General features: G+C 46.4%; 1 protein-coding gene across 1 annotated transcript; it reads right to left on the minus strand.

Annotated features, from left to right (window-relative positions):
* Positions 1 to 3: 3 nt before the first annotated feature.
* LOC132814784 (ferritin, heavy subunit-like) lies at positions 4 to 19,406 on the minus strand (the record flags this gene model as incomplete). Its single annotated transcript, XM_060823571.1, has 6 exons — positions 19,305 to 19,406; positions 18,439 to 18,585; positions 18,148 to 18,273; positions 761 to 907; positions 463 to 588; positions 4 to 96 (listed from the first exon to the last, which is right to left on the minus strand). Coding segments are annotated over exons 1-6 (741 nt in total), but the record flags the coding sequence as incomplete, so codon positions are not given.
* Between the last annotated feature and the right edge of the window lie 503 nt (positions 19,407 to 19,909).

Consider the following 19,909-nt stretch of genomic DNA (forward strand, 5'->3'; position numbering starts at 1 on the left):
GGCTCCCAGTCTCTTCAGGTTGGTGATGTGATCTCCCAGCTTCTTGATCATCTTCACTTGCTCATCCAAGTAGTGCCTCTCCAGGAAGTCACACAGCTGGAAGGAAAGAGATATTGAGTATTGGATCAGACAGACAAGAGTGAATTAGTTTGTTAGGGATTGATGGAACAGCTGGCTATTTACAAGAACACGTTAAAACTGCCTTCTCAGCTACAACTACTCTAGAAGGCAGCACCAACGGGACTTGCATGCAAGTGCTAAGCTCATTCCATTTAATGGAGAACTGATCCCATTATTTATACCCCAGATACCAAACAAACCAAAAACCCACCAGGATCAGATCGATAACTGAGGCAACAACATTTGCTGTTAAACACAAGCCACACAGCCCTAGACCAACATGGAGTGCAGGGTCCAACATCACCTTCAACACCACTGAAAATTCAGCCATCAGGAACTCACATGAGGGTCCATGTGGCTGGAGGAGAGTTTGTGCAGATCCAGCAGACTCTGGTTCACATCCTTCTCCATCTGCAGAGCTCTCTGCATTGCCTCCAGACCATTGCCCCACTCATCCTGCTCTGGCTTCTGGAGGGGAAAACCAGAAATGTTTCCGTCAATGTGAAAAGGGAACCAATGTGCAACGGAGTAAAGCAAAAGGTAACTCTGAACTAGTGTCCATATCGTCTTACTCCAAAGGACTTAAAATGGTATAAATATGACAGATACTGTTTGTTATAATATAGGATGTAGCCCCTACCTTGACATCCTGCAGGAGGATCCTGCCTCCACGTTTATTCTGGAATTCCATCAGTTTCTCAGCGTGTTCCCGTTCCTCATGGGACTGCTCCTTGAAGAACTCAGCAAAGTGACGCAGGGCAACATCATCCCGGTCAAAGCAAGCGGACTGGGGAGGAGGAAAATCAAGACAAGACAGGCCTAGATCTGACTCAGGAATTCAAAAGGGGACAAACAGCTCATTGCTAATTCTCTACCTGCCTTCAAAATTAGAGACACTTCAAACTTAAGGTATTGGCTGAGGAACTTCTTTAAGAAAACAGCTTGAACACATTGGAAAGGCCATCCCTGAGTGTGCCTGATCAGGTTAGTAAGTGGGTTAGAAATCCAGAGTCAGCAATAATATTTGCTGTAACCTATTCAGCAAACAATCTCATTCTAGAGAACTCTTCCTCATTATCAGGGTCACCTCAAAAAGGGAGTGAAGACTCTGCTAGACAGTAGTTTAAATAGATAGAATTACTACTTCTTTGCAAAAAGCACTCTCAGCATTTACATGTGAATTCACCCCTTCCTAAAAAAGGGAGCAAGCCACGTAATTACATTCAGTTTTACCATTAAGACCAGGAATTTGACTACATGTATTCATTAATACCATTACCAGTCACCACTTCAATGAACAGAAATATTGCAAAACAGTAGAGATAAGATTGTTCTTAGCTATTTTCAGTATTCTCTCTCAGGAAGATAACAGAAATATACACTAAACTACAGGTCACTGACTAAGCAACCACTTTCTTAGAATGCACTGAATTAATAACCATTTTTTAAAAAAGGACCCAAAATATACAAGTCTCACCATGGAGAGGTAAACATAGGAGGAATAGAGCTCCAGGTTGATCAGCTTGTTAACAGCATCCTCACAGTCCTTGTGGTAGTTCTGACACACTTGGGAGGCCATCTTCACACTTACTAACAGAAGGCAAACTCAAAAACACAAGCTAATTCTAGCTACTATGAGCCTAGTATTTATACCAATGGGAATCCTGCATTCCAACAGGAAATGTTATCACCAATAATGATTGGCTATTGGCGATTACCAATAAGGAATCTCTTGTGAATCCAGGTATTAATTAGAGAGAGGGAAAAGTAACCAGCTTTTTAACAATTTGGGACCATGGGATCAGGAGGAAACCATCCAAGCCCTCTAACCTGTTTCACTGTTTAACCACATCTCGGCTGGTTTGCATCTCAGTTCCATATCACCCACCTTCTACCAGATCACAAAATCAAAGAATTTCAATGCAAATTTACCAAAGATCTTTGGACAGCACCTTCCAAATTCATGACCACTTCTATCTAGAAGGACAAGGGCAACAGATACATGGGAACACCATCCACAAGTTCCCCTCCAAGATACCCACCATCCTGGCTTGGAAATATATGCTGTCCCTTCAATGTCACTGGGTCAAAACCCTGGAATTCCCTCCCTAAGGGCATTGTGGGTCAACCTACAGCACATGGACTGCAACGATTCAAGAAGGCAGCTCACCCCCACCTTCTCAAGGGGGTGTAGAGGGACGGGGAATACATGCTGGGACAGCCCACTGACACCCAGGTCCCACAACTGAATATAAAAACATTAAAGTGCCAAAGGAGGCCATTCGGCCCATGGTGCCTGCACCAGCTCGATTGTGCTCATCTCTTGCCTTTTCTCCATATCCTTGCACATCGCTACTGTCCCAGAAGAAAACCCAATGTCTTCAACTTTTCAATTGAACCTGCCTCCCCCACATTTCCAGGAAGCACTTTTCATACCCTAACTACTCTCTGTGTAAATTTCTTTTTCTGACATCACTCTTACCCTGTTTCCACATTGCTTTAACTATCCCTTCACCCATTTACTTAACTACAGCCAACAATCCCCGACGGAAATTTTCAATTGGTTCCCAAGGTGCTGGGAGAGCAGGCCTTACATTTTCAGTTGTGTGTGTGTGTGTGTGTGTGTGTGTGTGAAAGTGTTTCTGAACACCATCCCTCATGGATGGGCTCTCACCTTCAGGATCTGCTGCTCCCCTGATAGTCCCCTCAAGTCTGGAAATATCCCACTCAAAGAAACCAATTTTCTCCATTGACCTGATCAAATCAATTAATCACCTTCAAATCTTAATTATAATTATTTGCTTTTTTTGTACTCATGGAAACACAAAAATGTTTAAAATTCTGTCATTGGCCTCACTGGCTGGGTCAGCATTTAATGCCCATCCCTCGTTGTCCCTTGAGAAGTTAGGGGTGAGCTGCCTTTTTGAACTGTTGCAGTCCGTGGTGTGTGGGGACACCCTTTATACTGAGGGAGGGAATTCCAAGACTTTGACCCAGTGACACTGAGGAACGGTGATATATTTCTAAGGCAAGATGGTGAATGGCTTGGAGGGAGCCTTGTGGGTGGTGTTCCAATGTATCTGGTGTCCTTGTCTTTCTAGATGGAAGTGGGTGTGGATTTGGAAGGTTCTGTCTAAGGATCTGAATTGTATCTTCAATGCAAATGGTCCTCATTTTTAACCCTGCCGTCACCCCAGTGAATTGGTGCTGCATTCCCTCAGAGATGAATAGATCAGGACTGAATACAATATTGTAGATGTGTACTCACTGGCATTTAATAAAACTGTAACAGAACTGTCAGATGCATAACCTGAGGGGGCATCATTTAAAGGTGAAAGGCAGGACAGGTCGAAGAAAGCATTTGTCACCTGGAGGGTGGGTGGGCTGCCAGGCAGGGGCGTAGAGATGGGAACCCCACAACCTTTAAAAAGTACACGGAGGAACACTTGAAGTGACATTATATTAAGTCCATGGACTAAGTGCTGGAAAGTGGGACTAATGTAGACAGGTCAGCACAGACCCAATGGAAGGAAGGACCTCATCTGTGCTGAGAGACTGTGTGACTCAAACATCGAGCTCTTTGTAGTTCAGGCATTTTTCTGTCTATCCATTTGTTATGGACTAGGCCAGACCACTCAAACCATTCTTAAGCAGGTATCCCAGACCATAACTTTGTAATTTGTTTCGGTAAGTATCCAGTGAAGATTACCCGGATTAAGTTAGCGAGATTGACTACCAGGTTTAAAACAGACAAAAAATTTATTCACAAAATTACACAATGAAACATGAAGAACAGAATAAAGAACGCCTACAGAACTCAGTCTATCCAAACTAGTCTTAATTCAAATATACACGACAGTCCGAATAAGCAAACCCACTTTAACACACAGCACAAAAAAGGGTCAGATGCTTACAGGTTGAAGTTAGAAGGCAGAAGAGAGACTTTGCACACAGCTCATTTTTAACTCCCAAAACGGTTCTGGACTGAACTAAACTGCTCAGCTCGAGAGCTGACCACTCCCCTTTCATTATACAGGTCACTTCTAAAACATGACCACTTTGGCCTAAAGGCTCATCTGTTTATATATAAACAAAAGGCCTCTCAATACCCTTTCATCTCTGTCCCAAACCAGCACTGAGAGCAGTGTATTACCACTCTAAAAAAAAACCAAGGACATAATAGCTTTGAGAAAAGGGACAGCTTTTAGAAAAAAGAAACCAGCTTTGTCCATCTAAACAGTCTGGCATTTTTGTCCTTAAATTTTTCCACAAATGTCACCAGGGTATGATCAGTGAATACAATTGACTCAGATGCATTGCTGGTACTATAGACACTGAAATATTGTAATGCCAACACCAAGCTTAAAGTCTCTTGCTCCACCGTTGAATATTTCTGTTGATGAATGTCCAACTTGCTGGAAAAATACTGTTAGGCCGGAACCTCGGGGTTCCAGTCTTTGCGAGTTCTTTGGAAGGAGAGACCGCACCAGCTTCTTTAGTTTGGAGCAGAGCACCGTTTATTTTACAGAATCAAAACTGGCAAACTGTACAACGAATTCTACAGCATGCAATTCGTTGGAGAAGGCGTTCTAACCCCTCTGCTCAAATTCGCCCCAGTTATACCCCTCGCTGGCCAGTGTTCCCGGTCAGGTGTCCACGTCTGGCCTTCCTGTTGGTTACTCGTTCCCGGGCAAAGCGTTCCGCTCTCTGGTTGGATGGTTTGAGCTGTCTGTCCGTTTGCCTCGGAGCGGGCAGTCCCGTAGACATTGTGGGGCCACTGGTCCCGCTTATTTAATTAGTGGTTTACCAGAAACAATAGTTCATTACCATTTAAGTGAGTAGTTTTGATGGTTCAATTGACACCTCAAATAATCCAATTAACAATGTCTACCAGTTACAAATTCCAGAGGTACAATTAATAGGCTGTCTATCAGCTAGCCTCTGATCAGATTAGGAGGCCAGCAGTTTCCAGTTCAGTGATCATGATAGTTTAACCATTTCAGGCCCGGTGTTAGAAGCACTTGTTACAGTTATAGTTTTTACCCTCCCTAGATCTAGTGTGCCCACCCCACTAGTACAACTACCCCAACATTCCCTCCCTTGGCCTCTATTGAGGCCACACCACCCCATGCCGTAAGAAACGCAACACCACGAGGTGACCGGGGTCTGGTGTGCCGGCAGACACCCCCACAGATGTCCCTTTGTCGTACCCGAGCACGTTGTCTTGACCAGAATCACCGGTTCTAGGGAGACAGTCATGTTGGGATGAAGGGTGCCCTACGCAACATGCCGCAACACAATTTACAAATAGATAATTAAAACTACATGCAAATCTAAGTTAATAGATAAAACAACTCCGGCAGGCTTCTGCTGAAAGGACAAAAGCACAGAATTAATCAAGCATGGCAAAAAACATGGCAAAAAGACAAACAGAGCACTGTACACGAGTACATAACAGTCGCAAGAGATTTGGAGTGGAGGAATTAAAATAAGTAAGGTGTCCGCAGAACGCAAGTCTGTAGTCCAAAGGGTACCCAAGTGTAAACATGTTCTGTGAATTGTGAATTAGAACACTAGCAGCAGTTAGGTACCTGCTAGCGAGCGGAAACCCAGTGAGAAAGTGTACTGTGCCCCGGTGTTCCCGCAGATCAGAATGCTCCACAGGCCAGCAGCTCCGTCCAGACGTCCGACATGGAAGACAGAGGCCAGAGATCTTATTAAATCATGACGAACGTGGGCCACCAGTTCCGATGTCAATGCGCGTCTGTGCCTGGCTTAGGTTGTCCCTCGCCCGAGGGATCTTACCCGTCATTGGCTAACCAGTCGTACTGCATTGAATTGTAGATATCGGCATCCGTTTCACCGCCATCAAGAACGGACACAGGCAGTGGCAACCGGCTCAATAGCGTGTTCAGTGGCCCTCGAGACCAGCTGAAGCCAACCGGGAAGCACTGGAGATTACGGAAGACCGGCTCCACGGTTCATGAATGGAAGTCACCCCACTGCATGTATTCCATATGTCCCTGCATGTTTGTAGGAGATCACACGCAGGCTGTCGTGTACTCAGAGTTGGTGGCGGCGCAGGCATCTGTTGAGGAGTGCAGAGCCCAGCGTATGGGGGGTTCGGTTAAAAAGTAATGATACCACATTACATTTAGACCAGAGAGATGGGGCTGCAGAAATGTGGTGAAAAGAGTCCTGCCCTCCCCAGGGTGACATTTGGTGAGGTGAGCCAGAAAACATCCTACTAGTATGGGAAATAAAAGCATTGTATTTAACAACTGCCATTAGCACATTCCTGTGAAGGCGGAGCCATTGGGTGAGCTGATCTGGAAAAGCTCCTTGCTATTAGACTCAACGGACATCACTATGCCAGTACTTCTGGATGTGAAGTCTCATCTAGTAAAAGGAAGAAGGGGCCAGTGCGAAATGTCCAATGCATTCACTAAGACTGCCCCCCACCCAGTTGTGCAACAGAACTGGAGAAACCAGATATCAATCAAGACAATGAGAGAGAAAGAAAAAAAAAGTGAAGGTAGGCCTAACCCCTAACCTTTCTCACAGCCCATGGACCTGTACGAAGCTGTCACCTAAAAAAATAGAGTGATCCCAGTGTGAGGTAAAAGGAGTGGTTCCGTGTAAAAAGAAGAAATAGTACCTTGTACAAAGGAGTGCAGAGCAATTTGTGAACTCCAATCAGAGAGAAAAAAGGTCCCTGACCACTGGCTGCCACAAAAGGCAATTGAAACAGGGGGAAATAGATCATCCTGTAGGGGAATTGTTCGTCTTATTTTTAAAGAGTCAGAAAAAAGCGAAAAATGCAACCACCCCACTGATTCAGTATTGGGAGAGGTAACTGCGGAAAAGCAGTCACGCAAAAAGATACCAAGTAGCAGCATTTCTTAATCAGAAAAAGGTAAAAAGCAAACGTGCGCAGGCTGTGGAAGACATTCAGTAGGAAAGGCTGCGGCCAATTGGGAAATAGCACTATACAGGGCAGATAAATTCCGGGACAATGATGAAAATGCAAGATAGTACGAGTCTCGGTTATAGCTTGCCGTGCATCTGCACTAGCAGCTGCAGGCGCAAAAACGTCGTCATGCACATGAAATAAACAATGTTGAAAAGTAAAAATATCCGGCCAAGAGCTCTACCGAAAAAATAGGGTGACCCCCTAGAGGGGGTCAAAGGATTGGCAACAGTTAAAAGGGAAGAAATAAGTACACTGTATAGGGGAAGGCAAACTATGTCCACTGTCACCACAGGTGATTAAAACAGATTGTCGTATGCGCAGGTTACTTCCTTAGGAGGCAAACCGAAAAACAGGAGGAATATAAAGTAGGTAATCAGTTCAGATGAGCTGGACATGGGTGAATGCACCACGCATCGCGCAGGAACTGTAACAACTGCAGCGTGTACACTATGTAAATGACAAACCAGAAAGTTGTCGGGTGTGAGATCACGAACATACAGGGTCAGCTCTGCTGCAGTATGGGTGACCCGTGGCAACAGGACAATAGAGCAGCTAAATTTCCACTGTGTGGTTACGAAAAGACATGGCACAGGGGGCCCCCAATCTCCCAGGGCGCGCAGCATAACTCGCACGTAGGGGAGAACCCCGAGCTGTTCGTAAATATTGTTGAGAGGTAATTTAAAAACACAAAGGCAACTCCGAAAGCATGGGTAACATCAGCAAAAAGGGCGTATTGTTCCCTGCTCTTCCCAGATATTCATGTACGCCCTGCCCGTGTTTTAGCCTGAGGGTCCCCATGCGTCCAGGGAGAGGGTGGTGGGGAAGCTATCTGGTGGGGACCGCCGTATAAGATTTCAGAAAAGGTCAAACGAGGCCGTCTCGTCTGTCCGTGGTCCTAAATTATCTCATGGCAGGTTTCTCTCTCAAAAGTCGCTATGTGACCAGGGGACATAATTCTCCTCCCCCACACTAGTGGCGAGGAGAGGCGCTTGGACGGTTGGTCTATTAGCAACGGCCCCCTTTAGCGGGCTACACCCTTCCTCACGACCCGCAATAATCTCCCCCTCGTCCAGCTGGGAGGTGATGTCAAGAGGGGATTCGAACTCATTATCCCAGGTGGGTTCCCCAGGGCCAAGGTTGAAGTCAAATTTAGACAAAATGCACGTAAAACATCAACGACGAGCACAATCTTACTTTTACGACTACCCGCCTGCTCGCAGCGGAATCCATGATGAACAAGGTGGATCACTCAGGACAAGGGTCAATGAAGACGTTAGAGAGCCAGAAGCATTCCCAAAATACCAGCAAAGATATCACAGGACAGACCTCGTTCGGTGTTGACGGACAATGACCCTAACATTACGCAGAGACCTAGGCAAAGCAGGGCTCTGTTACGCCCCCTCATTTCCCACGTCCTTGTCGGGCTCAGTCTCCTGAATTGAATTCAGGGCAACGTTTGGCCTCCATGACCTGGGGCAATGGGGGAAATGGTGCCAGTTATTGTCATCCTCCCTTCAGACCCTGCACCCAAGTTTTCCATATGTTACCGCAGTCAGGGGCCCACCAGCGGTTGTGAACGGACTTACTGCCTTGGGCAACTCTCACATGCGTTGCCCCATGTGTTTTCAGCCCGTTCAGTATAAGGGATGGTGATGATTATGGAGAGGGGGCCTTTGTCACGGGGACCCTGGTGAGTAATGTAAAACTCTGGGCAATTAGGAGATTTGCGGTGGGACGAAATTGGACTGTTTGCCTGAGGGGACTTGTCCCCCTGAACGAGATACAGAACGAGAGGTGCAAGTATAATCCTTGTGTATGCAAGAATCTGTGTGTGTGAAGGGCCGTGTGTCATAGCCAAAAGAGAGTGCGCAGGTGCTGCGGGCATATCGGACGTCGTATCTGTGTGAAACAGAGAGTGAGAGCCACAAGGGGCTGCTCAGCTAGCAGAGAGGTTAACACTGTTCTAGCTCGAAATCATCTGATTGTTAGTGAGTGGATGTGTGAGTGTTGTTAGCTAGAGCTTGCGCCCCCCTTTTTGACTGTGATATTTATGGATGTGTAACATGATCTTCTCAGGGAAGCTTCTGGTATCCTTGTAGCTTATTTAACGTGATAAAAGCCAGAGAATGAAGGGTAATTCAAATGAGTAAGAGTAAAAAATACGTAAGTTGAGATGCATGTAACATCCCTCTGAATACTCCTGTAAGAAGGGTATGAGTAGAGTGTCCTAATCCGCAGAGGATGTCAGCTCCTATGGTGCAGAGACAAAGAGTGGAATACTGAGGGCGCGCAGAACACAAGTCCCTTCCCAGTTCAGGGGCAACCAATTGTACCGAATCTGCCCCCCACAATTTCACCACAAATCTGCGCGACTCACCGTTAATGCTGCCGCTTGGCAGCCCGTGAGTATCCCTGGGTAAGCCGTCCGGGCTTGGTGAAACAAGTGAAGTTTACTAGCGGGTGGAAAGCAGTGTTTCCCCAACCTGCACTCCGATGTGGGGGTAGGTCGCCGGAAAACACATGTTTTTTGTTTAAATCGTGACGAGGAGTATAGAGAATGATAGAATTTCACAAGAGAGTTTGCTGCATCAACATCCAGCAATCACATGCGAATTACCAATGCAGCGACTGAGTTCCAGAAGGTGGAATATTTCAGGTGAAGTGCAGCTGAAATGGAAAAAGGGAAGTTTGAAGTCATGCTCTGCAGGAAATAGGAAGTATTACCTGGTAGAGGAATACAGTCCGTTGCCTACCGGCCAGAAAAAGAGGAGTAATCATTTAGTTCGCGCACATGGTGAATGACACGGGTAACGAGTTGTGAGTACAATCTATACAGGTCAGGACAGAAATCCTTTGTGTAGCACTGTCCTCTGTGTAAGGCAAAGTTTGTAGGTAGTAGGAGGCCTTAAGAGTTACCCGGGGAAAAGAATCATAAAGGAACCTGGTGACCCTGCCGTTTTCAGCGCGAATCTGCGCCTTGCAGGAGGTATGAACAGGTGAATTGGAAACAACTACTCGCAGTTGAAGAGACTGAAGGATATGGGCAAGAGCTGAGCTTCGATCCCTATGCTACAGACAAAAGTTGTTGCAACGTGTGCATTGCTAGGCTATTCACACTTGGCAGTCAGTCAGGGACAAATGGGTGAGAACAGAGCATGGCCACCGTGACCGCCTAAGATACAGACAAGTAGGTATAAAATCAAATCTAGCGGTCAGAATCTGGTAGCAGGAAAGCGTAGCGACCCAGACGTCCCAAGCCCGGTAAAAGGGTCTATTGTAGGAACATGAAAGAAAGTGTAAAGATAAGCATAACGTATTGACAAGAAGAATAACAGCACAAACCCCCCAGGATCTCACCCTCGTCCTCTGAGGAGGTAGTGTCAGGCGGGGAGGTGAGCTCACACCCCCCTGCACAAGTTCGCCCTGGAGGTGGGCTCCCGTGACTATTCGAGTGTCGTTTTATGCTGCAAGGGGGTGTACCCCCGTCGGGGCTTGTGAACTCTGCGGGGCAGCAGCAGGGGCCGCGGACAGTAGGGGAATGATAAGGACGAGGCCAAGGCTCTCTACCCCTGTGGGAGGCGATTGTATGTATGGCGCTTTCAAGCACAGGTGAAGGCAAAAACGCTCCGGATAGTGTAGGCGCAGCGGAAAGGCAAAAGAAAACGCAGGCCAGGTCTGTGACAGAGAAAAAATGACAGGCAGGCGTGAGCGCCTGCAGTGCAACAGCGGGGTCCGGAACCTTCAGGTTTAAAGTGACTGTGGCCCCGTTTATCCTTCGGGGGTCATGTAACGAATCCTGGTAGCAAACCTCAGGGAGCGTAATACTGGGAAAAAGGGATGAGACGCAGAGTACAGCAGCAGGAGCACAGTGAGTGAAAAGCTTTTGATGGAGAGATGAGGCCAGAAGATGAGTTACTGTGACCTGGTAGAAAACCTCAGGGAGTATAAGACCTAAAAAAGGGGATGACACTCGGAGACCAGCGGAATTTCAGGCCTGCGGACACTAGTTGAATTCAATGCTTCAAGAAGATGAGTGAAAGATAGAAAATGACGATAGAAACGACCTCAGATCCGACAGAGAACATCGAGTGGAAATAAAGGGTGAGCAGGGGTGTAGGATGGGGCACTACATACGGCAATAGAAGTCGGAATAAGATTTCAATGGGACAATTTGATACTGGCTGGCAGTTACAGGCTCTATGATCTAATTATCAAAGAATGTAGCTTCAGACAGGTAGCCCTGCTGTTGCTAGCTGCACCCCGCATGGCTGTGAATAACCGTTTGGGGACTGGAGCTGGCAGTGTCTGTTGCAGCAATGGCACTACCCTCCCTAGCCCCAACCTTTAGGAGGAGGACGAATAATAGTACGAAATAAGTGCGCATATACTCGTAAAAAGACGAAAAGAGCGCGCATGTGATTGTAATGAAAAGATGAATGAGCGCACATAACACTTTAGCGTAAGGGAAAATCTGTGGATCTGAGAGAAAGGATGAAATGGGTGTGTAAGATAGGTCAGCAAAAAATTGGAGGACATAGGCGGAAAGATGAATGAGTGCCCCCATCTCATTAAAGAATCTGTGAGCATGGGAGTGGAAAAAATGGCTGAAGCACCCATGTCGGCGGACAAAAATGAGTGACTGGTCGCGAGGAAAAAAGATGAATGAGCTAGGCCAAACCCTTTACTGTCTGCTGAGTCGCAGGTCCCGGTTGGAGACCTGAGATCTGCGGCCACCGGGAAAAAAGGAGGAATAGGCAAAAATAAGTGGGCTGGGGGATGTCAGAGCCTAATGCCGGCTTCGGTAATGCCGGGCAAACAGCGGTCGCATGAAAACCACTTTAAAAGGGGCGAGTAGTAGTGGCCTCTGTGCCACCGTATGGTAATGCTGCACTGCGCATGTTGTTGTTCGGTATTTTCTATTTAAAAGTAATAAAAAAAAGGGTACAGCCTGTCGAATAAGATGTAGTTAGAAGCAGGATTCATGTCATCATCATGATAATTTAAGAAGACCTTCCCATCAGATTATCCCCTGGACCAGGACAATCGCGCCTACGTGTCCCTCCGATGTAGTGGTGGCTTAGTGGTCGACCTGTTAGGGTCGCAGACCCCTGAAAACGAGTAGCCCCTCCCAGAGTGAGCAATCCCGCCAAGAGTGAGCATTCGCGCCAAAACTAAACGGACCCCGCCCAAACTGAGCATTCGCGCCAAAACTGAGCAAACCCGCCAAAAGTAAGTTGACCCGCCAGAACCAAGCTGACCCCGGGACACCCCGGGATTTACCGTCTTGGGACGGCACAACCGTAATGGTCCAACAATTAAATGCTCCACCATCCCTTACTCTGTCACCTCTCTGTACCCATCTCTACCTTTTCAAGTAAAAGAGTAATTAAAAATGATAGTGGGACAGTACACAATGTTGGGAGGACAGAAGTCATTAACCCTAAAAATCAATGTGAGTCCACAGAGATAAATCCCAGCCCGTTAAATCCAGGGAACAAAACTCACATACTCGCAGAGCTGCAGATCTGCTCCTGTTTGCTGGACAGCTTTCCACGCTCTCTCTCTCTCAGGGGCTGCCGGTGCAGGTCCGCTGCACCCCGATGCCTCGCTGCCGACGCGGTCTAGCAGGTCCAGACCTGGGAGTAAGTGTTCCTGCAACACTCCCGTTCGCCACGTCCGTCAAAATCACAGCACTCACTCTTTCTCTCTCACTGGGCCGGCCCCACACTGGTTGTCACCCGCATACATGCCAAGCCACGCATACTGTCGGTGTCTCCGCATCCCCGTCTCGGCCTGTCGCAGTCCCCTGCCCTCTGTCTTAGTAACATGCTCCGAGGCGTTACAGCCTCGGCGGTCCGAGATCAGGTCCCCCATGTCGGATCTCCCCTGATGGGAACCGTGATAAAAACAGAGCATCTTTCAAAGCCTGACCTTCGCGTGGCAGATCTCTGCTCTTAACAACCGGTCTAAGGCAGACGTCTGTGCGGATAACCCTGTTCAGAAGATGAGATCCGACCTCTGTCACCCCGGGGTTTGGTAGATGCTAGCAGCAAGTGTGTATAGCAAGATTCGTCGGTCTTAAGTGCTTTGTAACGTGGATCCAAGCAGTCAAGTATGGTCAGCACTGCAATAGGTAATCTCAGGGACGCGCTCGGCTCCGAAAGCCACGCGAATAAAAGGCAACAAGGGACGCGCTCGGCTCCGAAAGCCACGCGGATTAAACAGGCAACAAGGGACGCGCTCGGCTCCGAAAGCCACGCGGATTAAACAGGCAACAAGGGACGCGCTCGGCTCCGAAAGCCACGCGGATTAAACAGGCAACAAGGGATGTGCTCGGCTCCGAAAGCCATGCGGATTAAACAGGCAACAAGGGACGCGCTCGGCTCCGAAAGCCACGCGGATTAAACAGGCAACAAGGGACGCACTCAGCTCCGAAAGTCACGCGGATTAGACTGACAACAAGGGGCGCGCTCAGCTCCAAAAGCCACGTGAAATCAAACAACAGGGGCGCGCTCAGCTCCGAAAGCCATGCAAAATCAAACCAGTTACAAATTAAAAGGTTAGTGGTAGCTTACCAGTCAGGATTCTGCGATGCTGCTGCCAAACTGATCAGTTTTTTGGGTTGGTGAGGGTCAGAGAGCAGACAAGAAACTAACTAAAGAAATGTAACTACTGGAAGCCTTAGGTTTAACAGGCGCTTCCTCACCTTAGAAGGTTTCGGCCGAAGGTTGTCTGCCCCCTGATCCACCAACGTGGCCAACTTGCCGTGGTCTCTTTCCCTTCCCGCGTCAGGCTCACCAGATGTTAGGCCGGAACCTCGGGGTTCCAGTCTTTGCGAGTTCTTTGGAAGGAGAGACCGCACCAGCTTCTTTAGTTTGGAGCAGAGCACCGTTTATTTTACAGAATCAAAACTGGCAAACTGTACAACGAATTCTACAGCATGCAATTCGTTGGAGAAGGCGTTCTAACCCCTCTGCTCAAATTCGCCCCAGTTATACCCCTCGCTGGCCAGTGTTCCCGGTCAGGTGTCCACGTCTGGCCTTCCTGTTGGCTACTCGTTCCCGGGCAAAGCGTTCCGCTCTCTGGTTGGATGGTTTGAGCTGTCTGTCCGTTTGCCTCGGAGCGGGCAGTCCCGTAGACATTGTGGGGCCACTGGTCCCGCTTATTTAATTAGTGGTTTACCAGAAACAATAGTTCATTACCATTTAAGTGAGTAGTTTTGATGGTTCAATTGACACCTCAAATAATCCAATTAACAATGTCTACCAGTTACAAATTCCAGAGGTACAATTAATAGGCCGTCTATCAGCTAGCCTCTGATCAGATTAGGAGGCCAGCAGTTTCTAGTTCAGTGATCATGATAGTTGAACCATTTCAGGCCCGGTATTAGAAGCACTTGTTACAGTTATAGTTTTTTTCCCTCCCTAGATCTAGTGTGCCCACCCCACTAGTACAACTACCCCAACAATACCTACTGGGTCTTTCTATTGCCTCATCATCTTCCTGCAGGAGCACTGCACCGATACCCACATCACTGACATCAATAACCACTTTGAAAAGCTTCGTATAATCCGCTGTGGCTAATACTGGGGCGATGGTTAACACAGTGTTTAGGCTGTCAGTCTGCTGTCCACTGAAACTTCTTGCTCTTTTTTTAAACAACTCAGCTAATGGAGCAGCCACACTGCTAAAGTTCAGCACAAACTTTCAGTAAAATCCATTCAACCCCCAGGAACGGTAGTCCAGCTTTTTTCGTCAACGGTGTGGGAAGTTCCCCAACTTCTTTTGTTTTCACATCCCATGGGGCCATTTGTCCATGTCCAATAACATGGCCCAGGAAGGTGACTTGGACTTTGGCAAATTCACTTTTAGCCTGGTTTACCACCTTCTGAAGTCGACCGACCAAGTCCGATAAATGTTCCTTCCAGAAGTAACTGAAAATCACCAGGTCATCAATATGCGTCACACAGTTGGGTCATCTGGCAATGGCCTTATTAGTCAGTCTCTGAAATGTGGCTGGAGCATTTTTCATACTAAGTGGCATGACTTTGAACTGATATTGTCCATCTGGCATTATGAAAGCCAAAATTGCCTTTGCTCTCTCTGACAGGGGTACTTGCAGGTAGCCTCTGAGCAAGTCTGACTTAGAAATGTAAGTTGCTTGCTCCACTTTTTTGACACAGTCCTCCAACCGTGGATATGCATCAATCTCTGTAACAGCGTTGATTTTGTTATAGTCCACACATAACCATTGGGTATTATCTGGCTTTGTCACCATGACTATGGGTGAGCTCCAATCACTCTAACTCACTTTGATTATGCCAGTTTGGAGCACGTGCCCTAGTTCCTTCTAAACCTGTGCCAACTTTCAGTTGTTATGCCCATAAGGATGTTGCTTAATCAGAACAACATCTATATCTACATCATGCCCAGTTAAATTAGGACTTCCCAACAGAAAGCCTCACTCTTCCTCACATTGAGTCCTGTCTGTTAGTGTTTACTCATTCATTTTTACAATGTCTTGTTGCAAACTTTCTGCTCCCAGCCACACCACTTACTTTATCACCCAGAAACGTGGGCATACATCTTTATTCCCCTTCATCTAGATCGATCTATAAATGTGAAACTTGAAGCCCATGCAGAGATTGCTAGGAGAGAGAGAGAGAGAGAGAGAGAGAGAGAGAGAGAGAGAGAGAGAGAGAGAGAGAGAGAGAGGAGAGAGAGAGAGAGAGAGAGAGAGAGAGAGAGAGAGAGAGAGAGAGAGAGAGAGACAAATTTTGTCAAAGTTAGCAGCCACACTCCCTGCCTCCTTCGCTCTTCCTGAATCCCAACCCCACATCCAAAAGGTATCTTCCTATTCCATGTACACACATTCCCCCCACTCCCACCCCTCCCTCCATTATCTCATCAGCAATGAAATTGATTTTAGTTGCATTGATTTTCTGCAAACTGATAGCATCAGCTGTCCAGAATCAGAGCTCCCCAATTCATCTCAGTATTTGACAAGTTTGGCAATGGATATTTCTCCCTGTACACAGTGTTGAATACAATGATACCTGAAGAACTGGTTCACCTCAGCTAAGGGTCCCTGATATTGATCACAGCAGTTGAAGGATATTGATCTGTACTAGATCCACTACCCAATCTGTAAACCAATCATGTTGTGGAGATGGACAGTAGAGTGGTGGGATGCTTCTATTCAGTGAATGTTATTTCTATTGTTGTTGTGTTTCACAGGATTGCTACTATCCATCCTTTCTCCTTCTATAAAAAGAGACAGCTATTGGATTTGAGGTAGGATATTAAAAATATGAACACATGCATACCTATACAAGGTATTTGCCAAAAACGGATACCCGCGCAACTTTATCAACAGATGCCTAAGAGATAGACCACGGAACGTGGACATGCCACAACCAAAAGGACTAGCCACACTACCATACATCAGGAGCGTTTCAGAACTGACAGCCAGACTACTGCGACCCTTAGGACTCATAACGGCACACAAACCAACAGCCACGCTCAGACAACTCACTAGAACAAAGGAGCCGATACCCAACATGAGCAAAACTAATGTAGTTTACAAAATACCATGCAAGGACTGCACAAAACACTATATAGGACAAACAGGAAGACAGCTAACAATCCGCATACATGAACATCAACTAGCCACGAAATGACACGGCCAGCTATCCCTAGTAGCCACACACAGACAACAAGCAACATGAATTCGACTGGAAAAACACTACTATCATAGGGCAAGCCAGACAGAGAACAGCCAGGGAATTCCTAGAGGCATGGCATTCATCCACAAACTCCATCAAACACATCGACCAGGACCCAATATACCAACCACTACAGCGGACAGCTGAAACTGACACCCGGAAGCGGCAAGGACAGACCACTATAAAGACCAGACGAAACATCAAAGAAGCGCTTCGCAGGAGGCTCCAGAGCACTGATGATGTCTCCTAGCCAGGGGATGAAACGTTTGCAACAAAAACTTCCAGCTCGACGAACAGAACCACAACACATGCATCATTTCAGGACAGCAGTCCATTCTTTCTGCTTTGCCACATGCTCAGAGGGCATCATCCTTGAATGTAGAGTGCAGGAAGTTGTTTAATAATAAATATAAACTTGCATTTACATCTAAGGCCACAGATTTCATTCCCAATGACATTATCTGTTTCACCAATATGGTGTTTAATATTTGACAGCTTCAGCTATTTATCTACAATGATTAAAAACCCCATGAGACAGCTGTTGTATGTTGCTGCAATTTTCATTAAGATGACACTCAGGAGGATGATTAACCACCAAAGTCTAAAGGAGGACAAGAAACTCCAGAAGAATGTTTAAACAGGCTGTTGTGGTGCAGTGGTAGTGTCCCTTCCCTGATACAAGACCTACCTGCTCCACATGTGTAACGATGTCTGAAAAGGGTGATTAAGAAAAATAGTTCAAAGCAAGTTAAAGGTCTCACATGTCATGCAGCTAAGAACCATGGATATGAAAGCAATCATTGAATTTTATAAAAAAGGTGTTTTGTCATTCACAGATTTTATTTTCAAGTTCAATGAGAATTCACAATTTAGTACTATACATTAGAATAATTGCATATTGCAGTTTGACAGAGTCTCACTCAGCTCAGGGTGAGCCTGTCAAACAGGTACTCTCCCAGGCCATTCTCAGGGGCTCCCAGTCTCTTCAGGTTGGTGATGTGATCTCCCAGCTTCTTGATCATCTTCACTTGCTCATCCAAGTAGTGCCTCTCCAGGAAGTCACACAGCTGGAAGGGAAAGAGGGGAACTGATTAGGTCAAGATCAAATACACCTTTTCTTCCTCAAGAATTAAATTCCGATTGATACAGGGAGTAGGCAATTAAGTGATGTCACAGATTGCTGACAAGCCTCCAGAAAGTGCTCAGATTTTGGCAACACCAGTATGTCAGTCAACCCCTGCGATGGAGGGAGAGATTGAGACTAAAGAGCAAAGTATCTTACCTATTTAAAGAAGCTAGAAGCACAGGTTAGAAATACCAAGAACTCACATGAGGGTCAGTGTGGCCAGAGGAGAGTTTGTGCAGATCCAGCAGACTCTGGTTCACATCCTTCTCCATCTGCAGAGCTCTCTGCATTGCCTCCAGACCATTGCCCCACTCATCCTGCTCTGGCTTCTGGGAGGAGAGAGAGAGAGAAAAAGGATAGGGGCTTCTACAGTTGCATTCGAGACACTAAAATTTAGAGAACTGTGGTATCAGAGTTAATGTAATAAACCGTAGATACAGATATGAAGCATTTTAATTCTCAGAATTACTGTCCATCTACAATAAACACCAAACCTTGACATCCTGCAGGAGGACCCGGCCTCCACGTTTATTCTGGAATTCCATCAGTTTCTCAGCGTGTTCCCGTTCCTCATGGGACTGCTCCTTGAAGAACTCAGCAAAGTGACGCAGGGCAACATCATCCCGGTCAAAGTAAGAGGACTTGGGGGGAGATAGATGAAGAAAGAAAAGACCAAGTTAGGACAGACATATCCAAGAGGGGCAAACATCTCATCGCTCATTTTCTACCTGCCAAATTAGAGATATTTCATAGTTAGACAGTATTGGCCTAGTAGCATCTTTAAGCAAGAAAGTTTGACCATAATTGGAAAGGCCATCCCGGTGAGTGCCTGACCAGGTTAGGAAATGGTATGGGTTAGAAATCCAGAGACAGCAATAATATTTGCTGTAACCTATTCAGCATAAAATCTCATTCGAGAACTCTTCCCTCTTTATTAGGATCACATCAAAAGGGGAGTGAAGAATCTGCTAAACAGTAATGCAACAGATGGAATTACTGCTTCCTTGAAAAAAAAAAGCAGTCTCCACATTTACATTTCATTTCCCCCCATCCTAACAAGGAGTAAGCCATCTAATTACATTCTGTTTTACCATTAAAGACTAGGAAGTTGACTGCACATATTCATTCAGATCATTTGTGTTCTCCACTGGAACAAGCAGAAATTTCAGATTTAAGCATTTCTGAACAGAGCATAATAGCTGCAGAGTAGAGGTAAGACTGTTCTCAGCTATTTTCAATACATTTACTCAAGGGAGGGGACAGAACTACACTCTGAACTACAGGTCACTGACCAAGCAACTACCTGCTACAATTGAATAATAATTACTTAAAAATAGGACCTAAAAAATACAAGCCTCACCATGGACAGGTAAACATAGGAGGAATAGAGCTCCAGGTTGATCTGCTTGTTAACAGCATCCTCACAGTCCTTGTGGTAGTTCTGACACACTTGGGAGGACATCTTCACTATTCCTGCTCACTATCACCTGAACAACTCCAGAACTGACCCACAAACTCTTGTATTTATCCTCCTGGGACATCCCACACCCAACCAGGGAATGACTCACCAATGATGATTGACAATCATAACAGCCAATCAGGAATCATCCATAAATCCAGACACCAATGAACGGCATGGGGTGGTGTCAGATACCCAGAGCCAATCAGAGGTTTGAAATGGCAACATAGTGGCTCAGTAGTTCACACTGCTGTCTCACAGTGCCAGGGACCTGGGCTCGATTCCAACCTGGGGCAACTGTCTGTGTGGATTTCCTCTGGGTGCACCAGTTTCCTCCCACAGGCACAAAGATATGCAAATCAGGTGAATTGGCCATACTAAACTGCCAATAGTGTTAAATGTATTAGTTAGAGGGAAATGAGTTACTCTTCAGAGGGTCAGTGTGGTCTTGTTGGGCCAAAGGGCCTGTTTCCACACTGTAGGGAATCTAATCTAGTCTAACCTGT

The sequence above is a fragment of the Hemiscyllium ocellatum genome, unplaced genomic scaffold (assembly GCF_020745735.1).
Source record: "Hemiscyllium ocellatum isolate sHemOce1 unplaced genomic scaffold, sHemOce1.pat.X.cur. scaffold_924_pat_ctg1, whole genome shotgun sequence".
NCBI lineage: Eukaryota > Metazoa > Chordata > Chondrichthyes > Orectolobiformes > Hemiscylliidae > Hemiscyllium > Hemiscyllium ocellatum.